The 18,875-nt window shown below is 41.5% G+C and overlaps 1 protein-coding gene across 3 annotated transcripts in view; it reads left to right on the top strand.

Moving 5' to 3' along the window:
• Window positions 1-13,717, top strand: part of MOB2 (MOB kinase activator 2) — a 151,835-nt gene extending 138,118 nt beyond the window's left edge. For all 3 annotated transcript variants that reach the window (XM_048484860.1, XM_048484859.1, XM_048484857.1), the window contains exons 2-5: window positions 167-327; window positions 1,930-2,023; window positions 10,956-11,080; window positions 12,399-13,717. In XM_048484860.1, the coding sequence (XP_048340817.1) occupies window positions 167-327; window positions 1,930-2,023; window positions 10,956-11,080; window positions 12,399-12,724 (706 nt within the window). In that variant the 3' untranslated portion in view covers window positions 12,725-13,717. The remainder of the gene's footprint in view (window positions 1-166; window positions 328-1,929; window positions 2,024-10,955; window positions 11,081-12,398) is intronic.
• The last annotated feature ends 5,158 nt before the right edge of the window (window positions 13,718-18,875 follow it).

The raw sequence follows: 18,875 nt of genomic DNA, 5'->3' as shown, positions 1-18,875 counted from the left end.
TTGACAAAAATTCAGTGTGGGCGCATGGGATGAATTTAGGCAGTTAGCATGTTTAATTTAGGCAGTTAGCATCCCCTCCGGGGATGGGCGGTATAGAAGTCTAATATAATAAATAAATAAATAAATAAATTGTGATTTATGCCACTGTTTCCTTTTTCCCTTGCAGGAAATCTAAGGGAAAACCAAATGGTAAAAAGCCAGCACCAGAAGAAAAGAAAATCTACCTAGAGCCAGAATATACGAAGTCCAGAATTACTGACTTTGAATTCAAAGAGTTAGTTATGTTACCACGTGAAATAGACCTTAATGAGTGGCTAGCCAGCAACAGTAAGTACAACTGCTAAATAATTTTTCATTCTAGTAGTTTTTGGTAATTAAGAAGAATTAAATAGGGCAAACTGTTGAATTTGGATATCTGCTGTTCTATGATGCAAAACAGTTATGTTCAGCAAAGTAACAATATGGCACTCTAATAATGTATGGGGCGATGGATGTTCAGTTTTCCTTCAAAAAAGATTGTTAAAATCTGTTGACTTGCCTTGGACCAACTGTAATTTGGAAATTGTGACCACTTAAAGAGGTCTCTTTAAATGTGAGGAGGTAGAAAATGCTGGCTTATTTTGTATGCTGAATTTAGAGAGCCACATCCTTTGATAGCATTTGTAGCATTTAGTAGCATCCTTTAGCAGCATCTGTAATAATCTGCTAATAATTCAGGGAGGTCTCAGGTCAGAGCTTAAAACTGCATGTTTTTATCTTGACCTTTTTTTTAAAGACAAATACCTGTACACTTTCACCAGAATGGGGGGAAATGCCACTTGAAAATGACAATTTTAAGCAGGAAAATAGTGCAACAGAGAATTAAACAGCTTCTGTTCTTTTATATTGAAGTCATTATAATGCCTTAAAGCATGATACATTTCTGTATTAATATTTTGCAAATAGTCATAAAACAGCTTTGAAAACAAGTCTTTGTTATGTAGGAACCGAGAGACATGTCTCAATCACTTCCCAATCGCTTCTCTGCACTTCATGTGTCTCAGGGTTGTTTCTGATCATTCCTGCATCACAGGGTTGAAAATCTGAAGATGCTTCTGGATGCTTTTGTAGACATGTTTAAAATGTGAATAAAGAGATATTGCACCAGACCTTGCTCCCTGAATGGAAATTGGGATTGGATTTGTATCTACCATAGTTTGAACCTTTCCCTGAAATAACATGATGAAGCAGAGGCGTAGCTGGGCCAAACTGCGCCCAGTGCGCAGTGTGTTTTTTCCGCTACCCCTCCCCCATGGCCCCCCGCTGGGTGTTTCAGGAGGCACATCCCGCCCCTCTTCCCATTGCTTTAGCCTACATTCCCCTTTTTCTATTTCCTAGGTATTTTTTTTGAGGCTGAAAAAAAGTGGCCTCTTCACAGTTCAGGGAAAAAACTGCCTGACGAAACTATACTTCCCAGGAGACCTTGTGAGCACCAAGGTCTCCTGGGAACTATAGTTTCTCAGGCAGTTTTTAGCTTGAAATAGGCCGCTTTTTTCAGCCTCAAAAAGTACTTTAAAAAGAAAAGGAACGTAGGTAAGTGTGGGAAGGGGGGCAGGGTGTGTGCCTAGTGGGGGGGAGGGGGCGCGTGGGGAAAGGGGGAGGGGCCAGGGGGCGATTTTCCACCCCCCAGGCGTGTGCCCAGTGCACAACGCACCCCCATCCCCTTGGCGCTCCACCACTTTGATGAAGTAGGTTCTGAGGAGCATAACATTGTTAGTCGTTGTACACACAAATCCTTTGCAATGATTTGAAACAGAACGGTTCTGTTGAGGAACTAGGAAATAGTTCAGAGTGTATGTTTCTGACAAGCTTGCATGTATCTGTAACTCAACATTATCATTTTCTGTGAAGTAATGGTAACACCTGGGGCTTTTTTGTTTTCTGTTTCAGCAACAACCTTTTTCCACCACATCAATTTACAGTATAGTACAATCTCTGAATTTTGTACAGGAGAGTCATGTCAGACCATGGCAGTGTGCAATACGTAAGTAATGCCTCTGTGTTTAATTATTGTGATAGCCTGGACTGTTTATCCTGAAACAGAAGAATGAACAGCAAAGGAGAAGGCTTTAAAGTTTGTTGGCCCCCAAGTATGATGGCTCCCAAAGTTGTTTTAAGATTAGGTATAAGAAGGAAAGTAAAAAGAGTGCCTGGTTGAACAAAGTCTCAGCTCTCTTTATTTCTGTATTGTCAAAATTCACAGTAATGCCAACTGGAGAACATGACCTTTTGCTGCAGTTCAGCACTCAGGGTTGACAATGACAATATGTTAATAATATAAATGATACTCTTTCGAGTTGTTTTGGCTGTATAGAATATGATATCCTTGTTGCTGAGTAAGTTGTAGTCTGTCTTCTCTCCCCTGTCCCTATTGGGGGGGGGAGAGAATCTCAGTTGCTCTCTTCCAGTCTTCCAGTCCTAAATTCTGAAACAAAATTCTACCTCTTGGGAATGGTGCTAATATGTGTGTTAAAATGGCTTGCAAAAACAAAAGGCAAAATGTGAGCTGCTAACCTTCAAGAATTTGCTTTAACTCAGGAATGAGGGATAGCCTTTAGACCATGGAGCAGGCCACCTCCAGCTAAAATAGCTGCTTCGACTGTAAAGTGTTGTGAGTGTGACAGGACAGTTTCCATCTCTACTGTAGAAGTTGATGAGGTCTTTTGAAAACTTGGGGAGAGTGCAAAGAAGCATTGTTGCTTTGTCATACTCTTGGAAGAAAGTGTTATTAGAATTCTCATGGAAAATGTTAAAACTACTTTTAAGGTCCTGTGATGTGAGAGAATCTCACATACTATTTAACTGAGAGGGTCTTTTTGTTAGTGTAAGTGTGCTGGTTTTTCCAGGGATGAACAATAGTCAGTCTGCCCTTTCATATAGAAGAATACTAGCCTTAACAGAGAACTTTTGGTTCCAGAAGTTAGAGCAGAGCTCTATCAGGTTCTCCTTTACTTGCTTTATCATGATGCATAATTGGAACTTGGGAATGCAGAACAAAACCTCCAGAAAGTTGCCGAATGGTGCCGAATCTGTGATTTCAGTATTCCATGGCATAGAGAAATCAATATACCTAATTCTCAACATGGCCAGATGTGTGGATTCTTAAATCCAGAGACTGGAACTGTGGAAGTTCCCCAAACCCCTTGATGTCTGAAAATGTATATAGATGTATTCTGACCCAGACTAGGAAACTGACGAACTGAAAAATGTTTCATTAGTATAAGTCTGAATGTGGTAGACAACAGACGTGTTCCCCCCCCCCCCCCCCCAAAAAAAATCCTTGCAAGTTCCTGGTTGTTCTTCTATGGCATGAAGCAATATTTTTCATAGAAGAGTTGACCAATAAAAAGAATGTGAGACAAAATCAGGTCTGTTAAGCCCTGGAAATAGCATTTTTATTCATTTTTATTCATGTTTCCTAAATGAGTTAAATGATGCAGTTAACTCCATAAAAGACAAATGAGGATAACCATTTGCTGATTAATTAAGGAATGCGATATTATTCAGATGCTACAGGAAAGTTCACGGTTTGTGCACAGTGCAGTTCAGTTTCTCTTGTTAGTACCTTGCATCTGAGACTGAAGAATGCACTTCTTCCTCTCATGTTTCAATCCAAAGGGCTACGAGGTGCATAAATGTGCCTATTGACCTTTCTTTGGATGGTTCCTGGGAGAGCAGTGACATAAGAAAAGGTATGCTTCCCCCTCCCTCCTTTTGCCATGGAGATAGAGCTCAAGGAGGCATGTAGAGCAAGTTGTGGTGCATCCGACTTCAAACCTAGTGGCAGAGGTTCTGGTACAAGAAGTGACCACTGACCTGCCCCACCTGTCACCCCCCACCTATCGGTGCCCTTGACTGATCTGACATTTCAAGTGGGCTTGAAGTAGCACATTGCTGAGTTGGCCTTGAGACACAGAAAGATGTTGTATGTGTGTTGAACCTAAGGCCTCACTGTGCTTGACCAAATGTGCATCATGTCAAGTAGTATTCTGTCATGTGACTCGAGTTAATGCCCATCAGGTTTAGCTTTCAGACAGTAGAGGAAGTAGTAAGTATGTGTCCACTTTATATCACATTCACCTGCGGGTGGGGGATGAAGTGATGGAATTAATACTCTTCCTTTTAAGAAAAAAATCCTGCCTCTGCTCCAAAGGGTCTTCATAGTAAAGTCAGGCTGAGATCTCAAAAAGCCCAGCATCACTTGGGGAACAAACACTTACCCACTTCCAAGCAGCAGTGAGGAGAAAGATTTTCCCTGTGATGCTTGATCTTAGAAACCTCAGGACGCAGCAAGACATCTGTTTTTTTCAGCTCCATTGAGGTTTGGTGCCAGTTTAGGGAGTGCTCTGGTTCTTTTCCTGTCTCCAGACAGGGTTGAGTGTTTCTTTTTCAAACCACATTTTAAAATGTAGTCATCAGTGGAGAGCTGTCAGATGCATTTTGTGGACATTTAGCGATGTTATAGTATTAAAAAGTCCTCATTCTTCCATTCTGCTTGCCCCATTAAACCTTGTGATTTTTTTCTGTGAGTCATATAAATTCCATATATTACCACAGAATTTGCTTGCCCCAATAGTGCTGGCCCTGAGTGATTAGATACTAAACAAGGAGGATAAATAATTTGAATGGAAAAAGCTATTTTACATTGGGAATAAAAACACGGAAAAATATCACAGTTGACTTCAGCCCAAATGCTTTTGCTGGTGTTTGATCAAGAGCCACTGGAGGCTGTGGTTCAGAAACTCCATAGTGGGTAAATGGTGAGGGCTATCCCCAAACTTTTTCCTGCCTTTCATTCTTATCTTTAAACTATCCTCATTGCTTTTGTGCAACACACTTCTGGCATGGAGGGCCATTCTGTGGCAATAACAATGGGCCATTGTACTTTGTAAAACCATTTTTCTGCCTCCAAGGTTAAAAGAAAGGCTGCCAGATAGCAGCTGTAGTCAGGAGGATGAGACTGAATAACTATTGCTAAGGGGCACTACAAATATTGCCAGTCAGACATGTGAATTACGCTTTTACGAAAGCAGTTCTACCCTGAGTCAGAACCATTCTTATTGTAGTTTGTTTAAATGCATTAGTTTCATTGCATGCATGCCATGTTACATATAGCAAAATGCCAATGTACAGTCACACACTTCTTTATCCCCATGCTATGCAGAGGAAGGCATTGGCAAACCACCTCTGTCTCTTGCCTTGAAAATCCCATAAAGGGTTGCCATAAGTTGGCTGCGGCTTGTGGGTATTTCACACACAAACCTTTGTTTGTTTGTTCAATAATATTTATTAGACTTATAGCCCACCCCTTCTCAGTTACAGTTAGGCTCAGAGCAGGTCACATCATTAATAAAGCAATAAATATAGATCAGTACAGTTAAAATTATTATTAAAATTGTAACTTTAAATTTCCCAGATGCTCTTAATAAAGATTTAGCCTTGTCAGGGAACAGCCACAGAAGGAGGAAAGGAAAGAACCACATAGAAAGATTCAACCACATTTACAAACAGCTGAACTGTCAAGGGGTGGGGTAGGGAGGCCAGCAAGATGTAGGCCTAGTGAAACACTTCCATCTTGCAGGTCCAGCAGCACTGAGCCAAGTCCTGCAGGGCCCGGGTCTCATTAGACAGAGATTTCCACCAGGCCTTTGGGGCCAGAGATGAAAAATCTCTGGCTCTGGTTGAGGACAGCTGGATACTTCTGGAGCCAGCGACCATCAATGGATTATTACCAGCAGCAGTGGGGGGGGGGTGTTATCTGGAGAGTCCCTAGACCAGTGGTGGCGAACCTTTGGCACTCCAGATGTTATGGACTACAATTCCCATCAGCCCCTGCCAGCATGGCCAATTGGGCAGCCTTGCTGGGGCTGATGGGAAATGTAGTCCATAACATCTGGAGTGCCAAAGGTTCGCCACCACGGCCCTAGACTCTAGAGGCAGCAGTTAGAATAAGGCTGATAGGAACTCCTGAGCAACCTTAGGTGTGTGCCTGCTTGGTCTGCGCTAGTCACCATTACAACTGTTTATATCAGACTTACAGTTCACCTGTTCCCCAAGATTTGTTCACACCCATTGCTACCCAGAAATGTATCCTGAATCCATTATGCATGTTTCTCATTTTTGTAACTCAGATGTATAACTGCATTTATCCTTGTTGAATTACATATTGTTCATATCCACCCACTTTTTGAGTGCATTCAGATCTCATTGAATTCAATATCTGTCTTCCAGGGTGTTCACTGCTCCTCCCAATTTGATATCATCTCCAAATTTAACAAGTAGTCCCTCCATCCCAGTCATTTTAAAAAATATTGAAAAGTACCAGGCCCACAACCAAACCCTGTGGCACCGCACTGGGCATTGCCCTCCAATCAGTTGTCAAGCCTACTTGTCAAGTTGTCAAGACTACTATTCTTTGGGTATGGTTCTCCACCAGTTCCATATCCACCTAACTATCCTACAGTCTAGTCTGCAGTGCATCAGCTTACTCATCAGAACATAATGGGGGACCCTATCAAAAGCTTTATTGAAATCCAGGTAAATAACATCAATGCCATTCCCATGATTTAGTAATATTGTTACTTGATCAAAACCTGAAGTTAGGTTAATCTGGTGAGACCTGTTGGGAGCTAATCCATGCTGGTTTGTCCAGATCACCAAGTTGTCCTTCAGATGCTCACAGATTGATTCCTTTAAAATCTGTTCTAGTATCTTCCATGGGACAGAGGTCAGACTGTCTAGCCAGCAGTTTTCTTGATCATGCCTTTTTTGAAAATTTGGATATCATTTGCCCTCTTCTGGTCTTGTGGCACAGCTCCCGTCCTCCAAGAGGACTTGAAGATGATGGACAAGGGCTCTATAGACTCTCTAGAAAGTTCTTTGAGAACTTTTGGGTGCATACTGGAGGACTTATACTCATCCTGAGCACCCAGGTGCTTCTCTCTGTTCCTGCCAACCATCAGCCCAGATGCTGTTCCTTGCCTACTACCATCTCTAAATGGACATGTTCTTTTTTTCAGGGAAAAAACTGAGGCAAAATAGGCATTGAACCTTTCTCCTTTCTCTCTGTCCTCTCTCAGAGTTTCTTAATTTTCACACAACAGTGGGCCTATTTCCCTGTTTACCTTCTATTTATTCCTCACATATCTGAAAAAGTCTTTCTTCTTGTAGCAAGCCTCCCTGGCCAGCCCTAGCTCACTGAGTTTTGACTTCTCTGATGGCTGACCTACAGTGCCTAGTCACCCTCAGATTCTCTTTTTTGGAGGTATGTCCTTGCCTTCATTTCATGAACAGTTCCTTTTTCTCATCATGGAGTTCTCTGTTAATTCACATTAGCTTCTTGGATCCTCTGTCACATTTCTGTCTTATTGAAATAGTGATGGTTTGAGCTTGTAAGAGGTCTTCTTTGAGAGCCAACCCTTCACTTGATCCTTTCCTTTTCAGCATTCTTGCTGATGGAATAACTCTCATCACGCCTCTGAGTTCATATAAGTCTGCCCTACTAAAATCTGACATATACATCTGGGTACAAACTTCCTGAGTCTCCCACTGCAAACAAAAATAAATCTAGTAGGACATTGTCATTTCCTCCTTGGGTCCCCCACCACCACCTGTCCATCTGGCAGTTCATGACTGTTTGTCAATATTAAGTTACATGTGTTACATCAGTTACTTTATATCATGTACAAATCGAGGTGAACACAGTAAATTGAACTCAGATAGCAAAGCAGAATTAATGTGGAACAAGAACTCAGAAGCCCAGAAGGGCAACGTGGTGGGGGAATCCTTTCACAGAGCAGATCTATCTAAATGTAGTGCCTCTGTTCTGATTGGGGGTTATGATCGATAAGACCAGGAAATAATATGTTTTTTGTTTTTAACACATAAGTCATGGTCATCTCCCAAGGTCCAGGAAAGCAAAACAGTCCAGTCTTAAATCCATAGACCAGTGGTGGCGAACCTTTGGCACTCCAGATGTTATGGACTACAATTCCCATCAGCCCCTGCCAGCATGGCCAATTGACCATGCTGGCAGGGGCTGATGGGAATTGTAGTCCATAACATCTGGAGTGCCAAAGGTTCGCCACCACAGCCATAGACTGAGATAGTAGCCCATCATCACCAGGCAGCTGGAATGTTTGAATAATCAGAGGAAGCAGATGAAACGTACAAAGATGCCATCTGGAGACATCTATTATGTTCTTAATATTCTTCTTAATATTCATCTGTTGCTCCTTAATCTTTGTATTCTGTAATTCATTTTCAGACATTCTCTGCTTTGTAATGGTAGTGAAAGAACAGCATGTGAATGACCTTCATCCTGTTGGAGCCCCTCTGCCCTTTTTGAAGTTCTTAATTTGGGTTGTTCCTAACTCAAAAACACGAATGGGGCTGGTGATGGGGGTGGTCATGCTCACCAGGATTACTCAGAAAGTAAGCTTTGTGGTGTCATCTCAGATTATCTGAAGATAGAACAATCCCTTTTTAATCCTCTTCAAAAAGTTTCTTGTCTGAGGAATGTCAAATAGCAAGTAGGTCCATTTCCCTGCTCGTCTCCAAATAGTTGTGCAAGAAAAGCAATAGGCTTGAAGTTAGAAAGGAAACTTTGCCCTTTTGAAAAGCACAGCCCAGTCTTCTGCATGGCTTGAATAAGAACTTCTTTTGTGGCTTCCGCAGTGACTCACAAATGCTGGCAGCTTCTGCTTCCCCAACAGCCTAAATTTGGAGGCATTCCACCATAGTTCAGTTGGGTTGATGGTGATAGTTTTTAAATCATTGTGCCTGGTGTGCCTTCACTTTTTTATTCTAATTTTTTATTGTCTGGCATGATAATCAGAGCATACGTGTGCTTCAAACTGTCACCTGTAGTTCAGGAATATTGGTAAAAGGTAAAGCACCGGGTCATTATTGTCCCATGGAGTGACACCACATCATGATGTTTACTAGGAATATTGGTACTATTTTTTTGTTTAGGCAGTAGCGCCTTGGAGCACGGACACTGACTGGCTGTATACATTCTCACATGGAGAAGCAGTGCTTCTTGCACAAAAATGTTTGTAGAGTTCTAAATGTCAAATGTAGCATTTCATTTGGTGATTAGAGTCAGCAGTTGGGTTCTGTGTAACTAGTGTTTACATTGCATCTAAAAATTGGAGCAGCTTTATAATCTGTAGCTACTTGTGTTAAACTTTATGGAACTTGTGTCCTGCTTTTTAGTGTGGAAAGAACTCTAAAAATATCCTACTGTAAAACAGGCTTACTGTTACCATCTATGAGGTGCCTAAGGACCTAAAGGGTGATTTCTAGCACTGTCAAGGAGTGTGTGTCCATATGAACATATGAAGGGTGGTATTGCACAATAATGAGATTGCTGTGATCAGAATGGAGGATATAGTTGCTGAGGATAGCATGATGTCTACAGTAGTTGGTTTGATATAGAGCATTCTTCCCTCAACCACTGATAGTAGTTGGTTTGATATAGAGCATTCTTCCCTCAACAACATACAGCACTTTCAACTGTGGAGGTAGTTAACATTATTTCTGATCATCATTGTTGACTTTGTGTATGCTCCATTGCTTCTGTCTCATAGTAATTATTTGAGGCTATGAGCTGAGGGATTGCCATGAGTTGGCTGCAACTTGACAGCGAAAAAATAAAAGGATGGAGGGGGGGCAAAGGCTGACGAGGAAAGTCCACTCCACTGGTTCTTCAGTGAACTTCTAAAATGTCTGGCATTACAGTGCCATCTCTTGATAGTTGATGCTATTACACTAAACTTTTGCAACTTTATTGGCTTCATTAACATCTTGTTGACAGCATGAACATCTGTCTTATAATTTTGTGATCAAACTTTATCAGACATTTTACCTTTCCACAGTATGTCAGAAACAATGGTCTTACATCTCGCCTGTGAATATGGGAGAGAGCTCCCTTGTTGTGCGTGATTGAAGATAGAATGAGATGAATTGCAGAGCTCCAACCTACACTGAGTTGCTGTTGAAATAAGAGAGTAGGCTATATGCTTGTTCGACATGGTTTCATCCTATATAGATTATTCAGAGATAATGCAGTCTAATGTGGGATTCATATAGATTCGTTTGCAGTGGTGCCTGAAATGACAGATTGTAAATATATCAACTTATTAATGTTCAAGGAAGTAGAATTGTTGCAATCACGCATTCTGCAGAAGCCGCTAGTTTCTATTTCAATCATGTAGCGTGTTGGTATCTATTTTGCCTTACATTAAATCGTCAGCCCTACAATAAAATCTTTTATGACAAGTGATCTGGAAAAAAAACCTGGCCTTCAACTGTGATCATGCAAACTGTGGCTACCTTCGTCAGTTGAAGGATAATGCAAACTGTGGCTACCTTCGTCAGTTGAAGGGTCACATGAAAGAGGCATATGACAGCAAGGTTGCACTTGGAGTATCTTGGCTGCCAGGCCATTCAGATAGCAGCTGCCTAAAGTTGCAGTTGGCAGGCAGGCTTCCTTGGATAGGGCCATACAAGGGTGAAACTTTGGCTAGTCACAGTTCTCTCAGAACTCTTTCAGCCCCACCTACCTCACAGGGTGTCTGTTGTGGGGAGAAGAAGGGAAAGGAGCTTGTAAGCCACCTTGAGTCTCCTTACAGGAGAGAAAGTCAGGTATAAATCCAAACTCTTCTTCTTTTGTGGTTTTCATTATATTTGACAGCAAGGTCTGCTGTCAGCATCCCTAACTGCTGCACTGCTGCTGCAGCATCCCTAACAGAGGTAGCTGCTCACCAATTCCAATATAGCAGTGAAACACTTGCAGCACTGTATCTCAGATTCTGTGGAATCAGAATGGTGGGCAAAGATCACCTGTGCCTGTGTTTGCTTGAGCTGTGTGGAATTAAAGATCCAATTTTCACTGCTGTCCATTTCCTCCACAGACAATACTACTGGTATGATGAGCGGGGAAAGAAGATAAAGTGCACTGCCCCTCAGTACGTTGATTTTGTCATGAGTTCGGTGCAGAAGCTAGTGACAGATGAAGATGTATTTCCTACAAAATATGGTATGTTTTTTCACAGGATGGAATTGTCTCATTTACAAGTGAGGCTTTTTTGCCTTTGAACTTTCTACAAAATTTCATATGTATTCTTCACTGCTCAGAGGAGATATGATACACAGTATTGTAAATAGGTTTCTGTTTGTTTGGATTAAAAGCCAGTAAGGTTGTTTCTGCACAGCCCAGATATCCCAGGTTGAGCAAGAGAAAGAACTTCTGGTCAAGAAGTTCGCATGGTTCCTGATCCTAAAGCACATTTGTCCCATATTTCCCTCATCCCAGAATTTTCAAAAATCGCCAATTTAGCGATTCTTTCCAAAAATCCTATGGTGAACCCACTACCATGTAAACACCATGGGAGCAGAACCAATTTATTTTTCCTGCCCAGCCACCGGATCTCTCCGCCCTGCCACCTGCCCCCTTGATCTCCGCACCTGGCGTCATGCCAGGCTGAGCCGACAACTGTTGCAACCCACCCTTACTGAAACTTTTCCCCAAGCACTTTTTCTGCTCATGGTATCGACCGGGTGCCATTTTGCCAGGGTTAATCAGGAGTGGAGTCCCAAAATGTCCCCATTTTAGTTTCTGTACATGTACTGGTTGCTTGGAGCGCATAGCAAGGGAGAGTGCACTTTGGGCCGAATGTTAGTGGACATATCACTGGGGGGGGCAGAGTCTCTTGTTTCCCACAAAAATATGAGAACGTCAGTGGAAATGTGATGTGATGCTGTGCCTGTGTTCATTCAAGCTGCTGCCAGTCAGAATGCAGGACACCAGGGATGTTTGCTCATGCGCAGATACGCTTGCAGTGTAAATACAAAAGACTTGGGCTAGCGTGAACAAACTGAAGTATTTTCTCCCAGTCTTCATTCAGTTCCTTCACAGAAATGGGCAGCCATGAGGAGGGAGAAACCGGAATAAAATAGACCTGGATTGTAAGATACTGATTGTAACCCAGTATAATTGTGCCATGCAGAAATGATTGGAGTGATTACCAAGATATCTGTGGTCTTATAGGGCATTACTTTGTGGCTTGAAAAGCCACATTTGTGCAGAAAAATGCTGTCAACATCTGTTAGAATCTCTGTCAACATCTGTTAGAGACAGAGTACCTCTGAAAGCTAGTTGGAGGTGGGGATGGTAAGCAGGGCTGTTGCCTTCATGCCCAGATTTACAGGTTTCCTCAAAGTATTTGCTTCATCACTGAGGGAAACCGATTAAAAGGGACTAAGTGGATCTTTTTGCTCTGATCCACCCAAGTTCTTATGGGACAAAGGAACAAGAGCTCCAATGAACATGACCACTTTTCTCTCTCTCCTGGCAGGTAAAGAATTTCCCAACTCCTTTGAATCCCTAGTGAAGAAAATCTGCAAATACCTGTTCCATGTGCTGGCCCACATCTATTCCTCACACTTCAAGGAAATTTTGGCACTGGAGCTACATGGACACTTGAACACACTCTACACACACTTCATCCTATTCATCAGGGAGTTCAACCTGGTGGACCCTAAAGAAACCACCATCATGGATGATCTCACAGAGGTCCTCTGTACCAGCAGTGGAAGCAGCGGCCACGAGAGTGGTAATGGCAGCAGTGGCAGCAGTAGTGGCAGCAGCGCTGGAGCACAGAACCATGTGAAGGAGAGATGAGTCTTCCCATCAGGAGCAAAACTAATGCTAACATTTTTTTAAAAAATACTCTATATTCTCTGTGTGTATGTGTATGTATATGTGCATATGTATATATATACAGACATACACAGCCATGACAGTTTAAGCAATTATGCTGCCACCACAGGACATGTAGACTTATGGAACTGTATGGAGCTTTTGTTAACTGCATCATCCTTGGCGAGAAGTTGCACCAATTCTATTTTATTGTCTCCTGCTCCCCGTTTTCTTTTTCTTCCCTAAGAGATGGATGAGTGCTGTTTTTAGAGAAGAACCACATTTTTGAGTTGGGCCACTGCTTTGTTTTTGTTTTTTAATGCCCACTCTTTCCTCCTTTTGTTTGATCTTGCGTGAAAGCCCCATTTCTGTCTGTCTGTCTCTCTAGGATGGTGATACTGCCATTTTTAAGATGTTATAAGAGGTAACTTTTACTTATAAAGTGGCTTAAGATGCAGATATTTTGATGGGTTGGGGGGGGCTTGGGATTTGTCTTTTGTTTTTACTTAAACTACCCTCTTTCCCTCTTCTCCCCCCTTTTCAAACCTTTTGCATCTAGCCCTTTAGTGGCTTACAATGGGAAGAAGTGTGTTTCGGCTTTACTAGAGTAGCAATAAGGCTTCCAGCGCACTTAAAGGATGTGGTTCTCATTCTACCTGGTTCCAACATGTGAACCTTGAAAGAGCATCCAGAAACCTATTTTGCTTATTGCTCCTAGTTCCTCTGTCTGACCTCCTGGCTCCTCCTTTCTTATACGCAAGTTCAGGACAAAAACAGTGAAGCTTAGAGTCCAAAATCAGTGATAAAAATGGCAGCCATTTATTGTATGTTGAGTAGGAGGAGCTGGCGCTGGATGGAAGGGGCAGGCAGTCCATCACCAACCATGCTAGAGAGATGGCTGTTGGCATATAATCATACTGTTGGCTTCTTTTAGTTCATCTGTCCAATAATAATAAAAAATTCTATCAGGCATAAGCTTTGGTGTTCTGTCTCCAATACTGCCAGCACTAAGTTGATTTTCTTACTCTGTGAGTACGTGGATATCAAAATAATGTGATTTGGGAAACTCTTGACCCTAGGCATGTAATTGGTTTTTTGTATAAATGATAGTTGTTAGCTAACTTTGAAAGCACAGCTAGAGTTCTTGGTACTATGCAGGCAGGCTAAAATAGTTTTGCACAGCTACTTGGCATTTTTGGGATAATTCTTTAATATGGCACAAAATCACACTGATGGGTTAAATAATTTAGGAGATGCTTCCAGAGATTAGTTGCAGTTTTCATGCCCTAATTATTTTAGGCAAATGCTGCAAGAATTAGAATCTCTGGTGTGTGCTGAAGTGCATTCAAAATATGTCAAAATGAATCCTTTTTATCCAGAAATATGCTATTAATATGCTATTACTTAGATGAGGAATATTGGTAATAAGAGAAAAAAGTTTTTGGTCTGACGTGAGAATTTATAGGCACTATTTATAGGCACTATACGTATTTGTGAAAGCATTTGCTCTTTTTAATTATATTTTGTTATGTTACGAACTGGTGGTACTCACAAGGAAATACCACCTTAAGGAAATGGGGACTCCTACATAGAAAAAGATGACACCACTACTTATGTTGAGGAGTAGGTATGCAGCTGTGCTTATATTTGCTAACAGTTTATTTAATTTCAGTGTCACATATCTATTTAAAAGTAATGGAACATTAAACTAGGGGAAAGTATTATTAAACTTTAATAGCTAATTTTTAAATATATATATATTTTCATTATGATGTATGCATTCTTCACTTATTGAAAGCTCTTTGAAAAAATTTATTCCTAAAATGTTGCTTGCTTATAAAAGCTGTTCTTGGGAAGCACTTAATATGCATATGGCATGCATTTACCTATACAAAGACAGCCACAGAAGTCACATAAGGTAATCTTCAGATCAAGTTATTCTGGAATAGCCCTGGTCAGTTAAACCAGTGTGGGTTATCTTTCCTAATCAGAGTCTTTCTCTTGAGGGTAGTGTTTGGGAACCAAACCCCCAGCATGTTAGCCTATATCCATGGTGGCAAACCTTTGGCACTCCAGATGTTATGGACTTCAATTCCCATCAGCCCCTGCCAGCATGGCCAATTGGCAATTCTGGCAGGGGCTGATGGGAATTGTAGTCCATAACATCTGGAGTGCCAAAGGCTCGCCACCACTGGCCTATATCATGAATGAGGGCTTACTTTGGTACATTCCTTGGTCAAGATTCAGAAATAGCTGAAGGAACAGTAGCACCTGTGCTGACAAGTTCATAAGCTTTATACTGTGAATGTGTGCGTGTAAAAGCATGTTCCTAGCAGGTGGTAGTCCTGTTGCTTTTACAGCCATAATTTTGATGACATTTTTACAATGTTTTGTACTATTCATGGTATTTTCCACAACACACACACCTGGACAGTCAATAAATCCTTGGAAACGGAGGAATTCTTATTGGAGGTATGGGAGAGATGGTTTTGTGTGTCTCTCATGCTTCATTTGGTTTTGACTACTGCTTTGACACTGAATAACTTTGGGAGTATTTCAGGAAGCCCATTATGTTGATTTGGCAAATAGTTGGGCTTTTAACAGTTGAGCTTATTGATTTCCATTAACATGTCTTTCCTTCCTTAGTCCAGAAGATCTAAAATGGTACCTTTTACTGCCTGAATAATTTTGTGAAAATTGTGGTCTTGAAACAGTGTAATGCTTTGGTAAAGGACTGTGGGAATACACTGCCCTGTATTGGTGAACAATTCTGCCTCTTTACAAAAATGACAACCTTATAAAATACATGGAAGTCACTGAAGATGGTTGGAGGGACAGAGAGGCCAAAGCAGAGTAATGTGAAGAACAGTTCCAAGGAAGCTGTTGGTTATTTTAAAAAAGGGGAGGGGGGGAAGGCTACAGGTTTCAAAAAGGGGGATCCTGGGAGCACAGGTTTCGGCCATTTATTCCGCTGTGCATAACTGTATATCATGCTACACTTCACAGTTTTCCATATGATGTGTACAAAGAATTCTGCTGTGGATAGTTTTGTTGGATAGTAAATAGTTTTCAATTCATAATAATCTTTATCAACTTTCACAACAATATGAAGTATTTCTTAGATGTGAAATAGCCATTGTTCTAACATATGAGAGAGCAGTTTGATGTGGCTCATGACCAGGGCGGCAGAAGACACTACAATGGACCAGTGCTTGCTGTTCCCCGTGTTGTTGTTACTTATTTATTTGATTTGTATGTGGCTCTTTCAGGTCAGTTTCCCACTGCTACAAACAATAAAAACTGAGCCGTGTTCTGCTGGGGGGAGGGGCTCTTCCTTTCCCTTAAATAGAAAAGAGGGATAATTTTTCCCCCTGTAGGCAAAACATACTGCAGGGGACAAAAAACATGTCAGTTGCAAGTTCTTTGTCTCAAGAGCACACTTGAATCCCCTCTATTTCTCTGAGACCACTCAGTATGCTTTCCTTAAGGTTGGCAAATACAGGTTCAGCTCTCTCTGTGGGGCTACTGGATGTAACTGAAATTCAGATTTGCAACACCTGAGTCAAGGAAATGACACCTGTTGGTGTTATTCATACAGAAGGAACCTAATCACACAATCTCATTGGAAAACTAAGAACAATAGTAATCTAGGGCAGGGTTCAAGGTAAACGAGCTGTTAGTCAGAATTAGAGGGGGAAACTAAGGCCCCTTCCGCACACGGAAAATAATGCATTTTCAAACCACTTTCACAACTGTTTGCAAGTGGATTTTGCTATTCTGCACAGCTTCAAAGAACACTGAAAGCAGTTTGAAAGTGCATTATTCTGCATGTGCGGAATGAGCCTAAGATAAATGTGTTTGGGGCTCTTTTTTTCCTGTAGAAGTATATGGTTGACTTACAGAGCATCCCTACATTTCTGCTTGCACCATAATATCACTTTCCCTGACCAGTGTCTCAACTCTAATTTCTTTCAAATACTGTAGCCTTACGACAAATTCTAAGCTGTTTTGCATTCGGCAACATTTTTTTTACAGTGAACTATCTTTTATATCAGGGGTCTGCAACCTGCGGCTCTCCAGATGTTCATGGACTACAATTCCCATCAGCCCCTGCCAGCATGGCTAATTGAACATCTGGAGAGCCGCAGGTTGCAGACCCCTGTTTTATATGAATTAGGTGAGATGGCATGTACATTTCATTCCATTTGTTCAACTAATCCACACAACTTGCTTTCAGGGACAGTGTTCTTTCATGTTTTATTGTACAACATATAAATCCGAACAGACACCATGATGAGAAATCATCAAGGTAGGTATGCAGATATTTGCAATGGTTAAAGTTGAAAATCCACCTTCATAAGTTTTGGTTGTTCAAATTACTAGAAGTATATTAAAGGCACAGCCACACAACTGTAGGTTTCTACTCATTGCAGTATGCAACGCTAAGTTATATCTCGGGGCACTGCAAAATATGATGTGAGTCTTGGCATAAATTTAAAGAATTTGTTACAGTGGATCTTTACATCCACCAAGGAACTCAGGGTAGATCTTTCTGTTCATCCCCCCACCCCACCCCCCAGACTTAAAAAGTGATTTAATGCGGTGTGGGTGTGTGATTGGGATGTGGTAAAGCCTCTGTGTGTCAAAAGCATTATGCAGGATGTCCTAGGTTCAATCCTTGGCATCTCTAGTTAAAAGTATTAGAAATCTGGTGACATGAAGACCTCTACCTTGGAGAGCCACCACCAGTCTGAGTAGACAATACTGACCACAATGAACCAATATGATTCTGTAGGAGACAGGTTTCTATATCCAGAGTTGCCCCAAAAGCTGCATGGCTTGAATAAGAACTAGAATGGTTCCCCCAGGCAAAAATGTACTTTAATCATTGCTTTCGTTCTTCCTTATGGCATCTACCTGTGCATTTTTTCTACTCTTCCCTGTCTGAGGTATGCATCCCTTTGTAAAAATCACACTAGAATACCAATCATGTTGTCTCCAGGGCTGTTTTAGGCACTGATCGCTGAAGACTGTTCAATTATGACATCCTTTGCTCAGAATGAGAGGGGAAAGCACATTCTGAACTGCCATGACAACAGCTCAATTAACAATTCCTGGATCAGCTGTCATTTAGGTTCCAGGTGTTCTATCAATGTCTCAGATAAATAAAAAGTAGCATGTTTAGATGTGTCTGTGAAAAAGTATTCTATCTTGGTGGTAGAAATAGTTTTGCTGGATCCTAACTACATTTACTTGGAAGTAAACGTCACTGAAATCAGTGGGTTTTATCTCCTGGCTGTAATGTGCTTAGAATTATGGGTTTAATGGTTTATGTCAAGGAAAATGTTGGCCTAGTATTTAATATTCACCTAACCTTCCTCTGTGCACTTTCCTCATAATCTATGGGGTGCCCTTCTCTGGAGTGATCTTTCTATAATGTTTGAAAATTTTTGTCGCTTAGCATGTATACTGTCTCCTGTAAGGGCTACTATGTGACTGATCCAAGAACCCAAGGCACAGCTTGGTTCAGCCTCTACAGCATTGAGGGTGCCACCTGAACCAGTGATCTCAGTAGTCTGTAAGGTTAGGCTATAACTATTACCTTGTCAAAATGCGTTTGCAGAGGGGTTGGGGTTTTTTTTGTAAAGGATGCTAAAGGCAATTCCTTGGCAACTCCTGTCATAAAACATCTCCAGGCTACCACTGTGGAGGACTATTCCTTTTTCTGATCCTCCTGTCTGGGCCAACGAGCCTCCTGCAAAGCAAATGTTCTCAGTGAACAAATGTCAAAAGAATGATAAGAGACATAGGCCCCTTCTGCTCACGCAAAATAATGTGTTTTCAAACCACTTTCACAACTGTTTGCAAATGGATATTGCCATTCCGCACATCTTCAAAGAGCATTGAAAGCAGTTTGAAAGTGCATTATTCTGCATGTGTGGAATGAGCCGTAGATATAAAAGCAGCTCCTGAAACCATGGGAGTTAAATTTGGTCTGAGCTGCTTCCTGTAGCCAGGCTACCTGGGTGATAGCAGCAGCTGTTTAGGGCAGTGGGCAGGCCAGAGGCCGCTGCCAAAGCCTGTTATCAATTGCTGCTATTGTAAGTGGCTGAATTGGTGCTGGGGATGGCTC

The sequence above is a fragment of the Sphaerodactylus townsendi genome, linkage group LG02, assembly GCF_021028975.2.
Source record: "Sphaerodactylus townsendi isolate TG3544 linkage group LG02, MPM_Stown_v2.3, whole genome shotgun sequence".
In the NCBI taxonomy this organism is placed as follows: Eukaryota; Metazoa; Chordata; class Lepidosauria; order Squamata; family Sphaerodactylidae; genus Sphaerodactylus; species Sphaerodactylus townsendi.
Note: the sequence above shows the minus strand (reverse complement) of the source record. Positions and strands in the feature narration are given on the sequence as shown.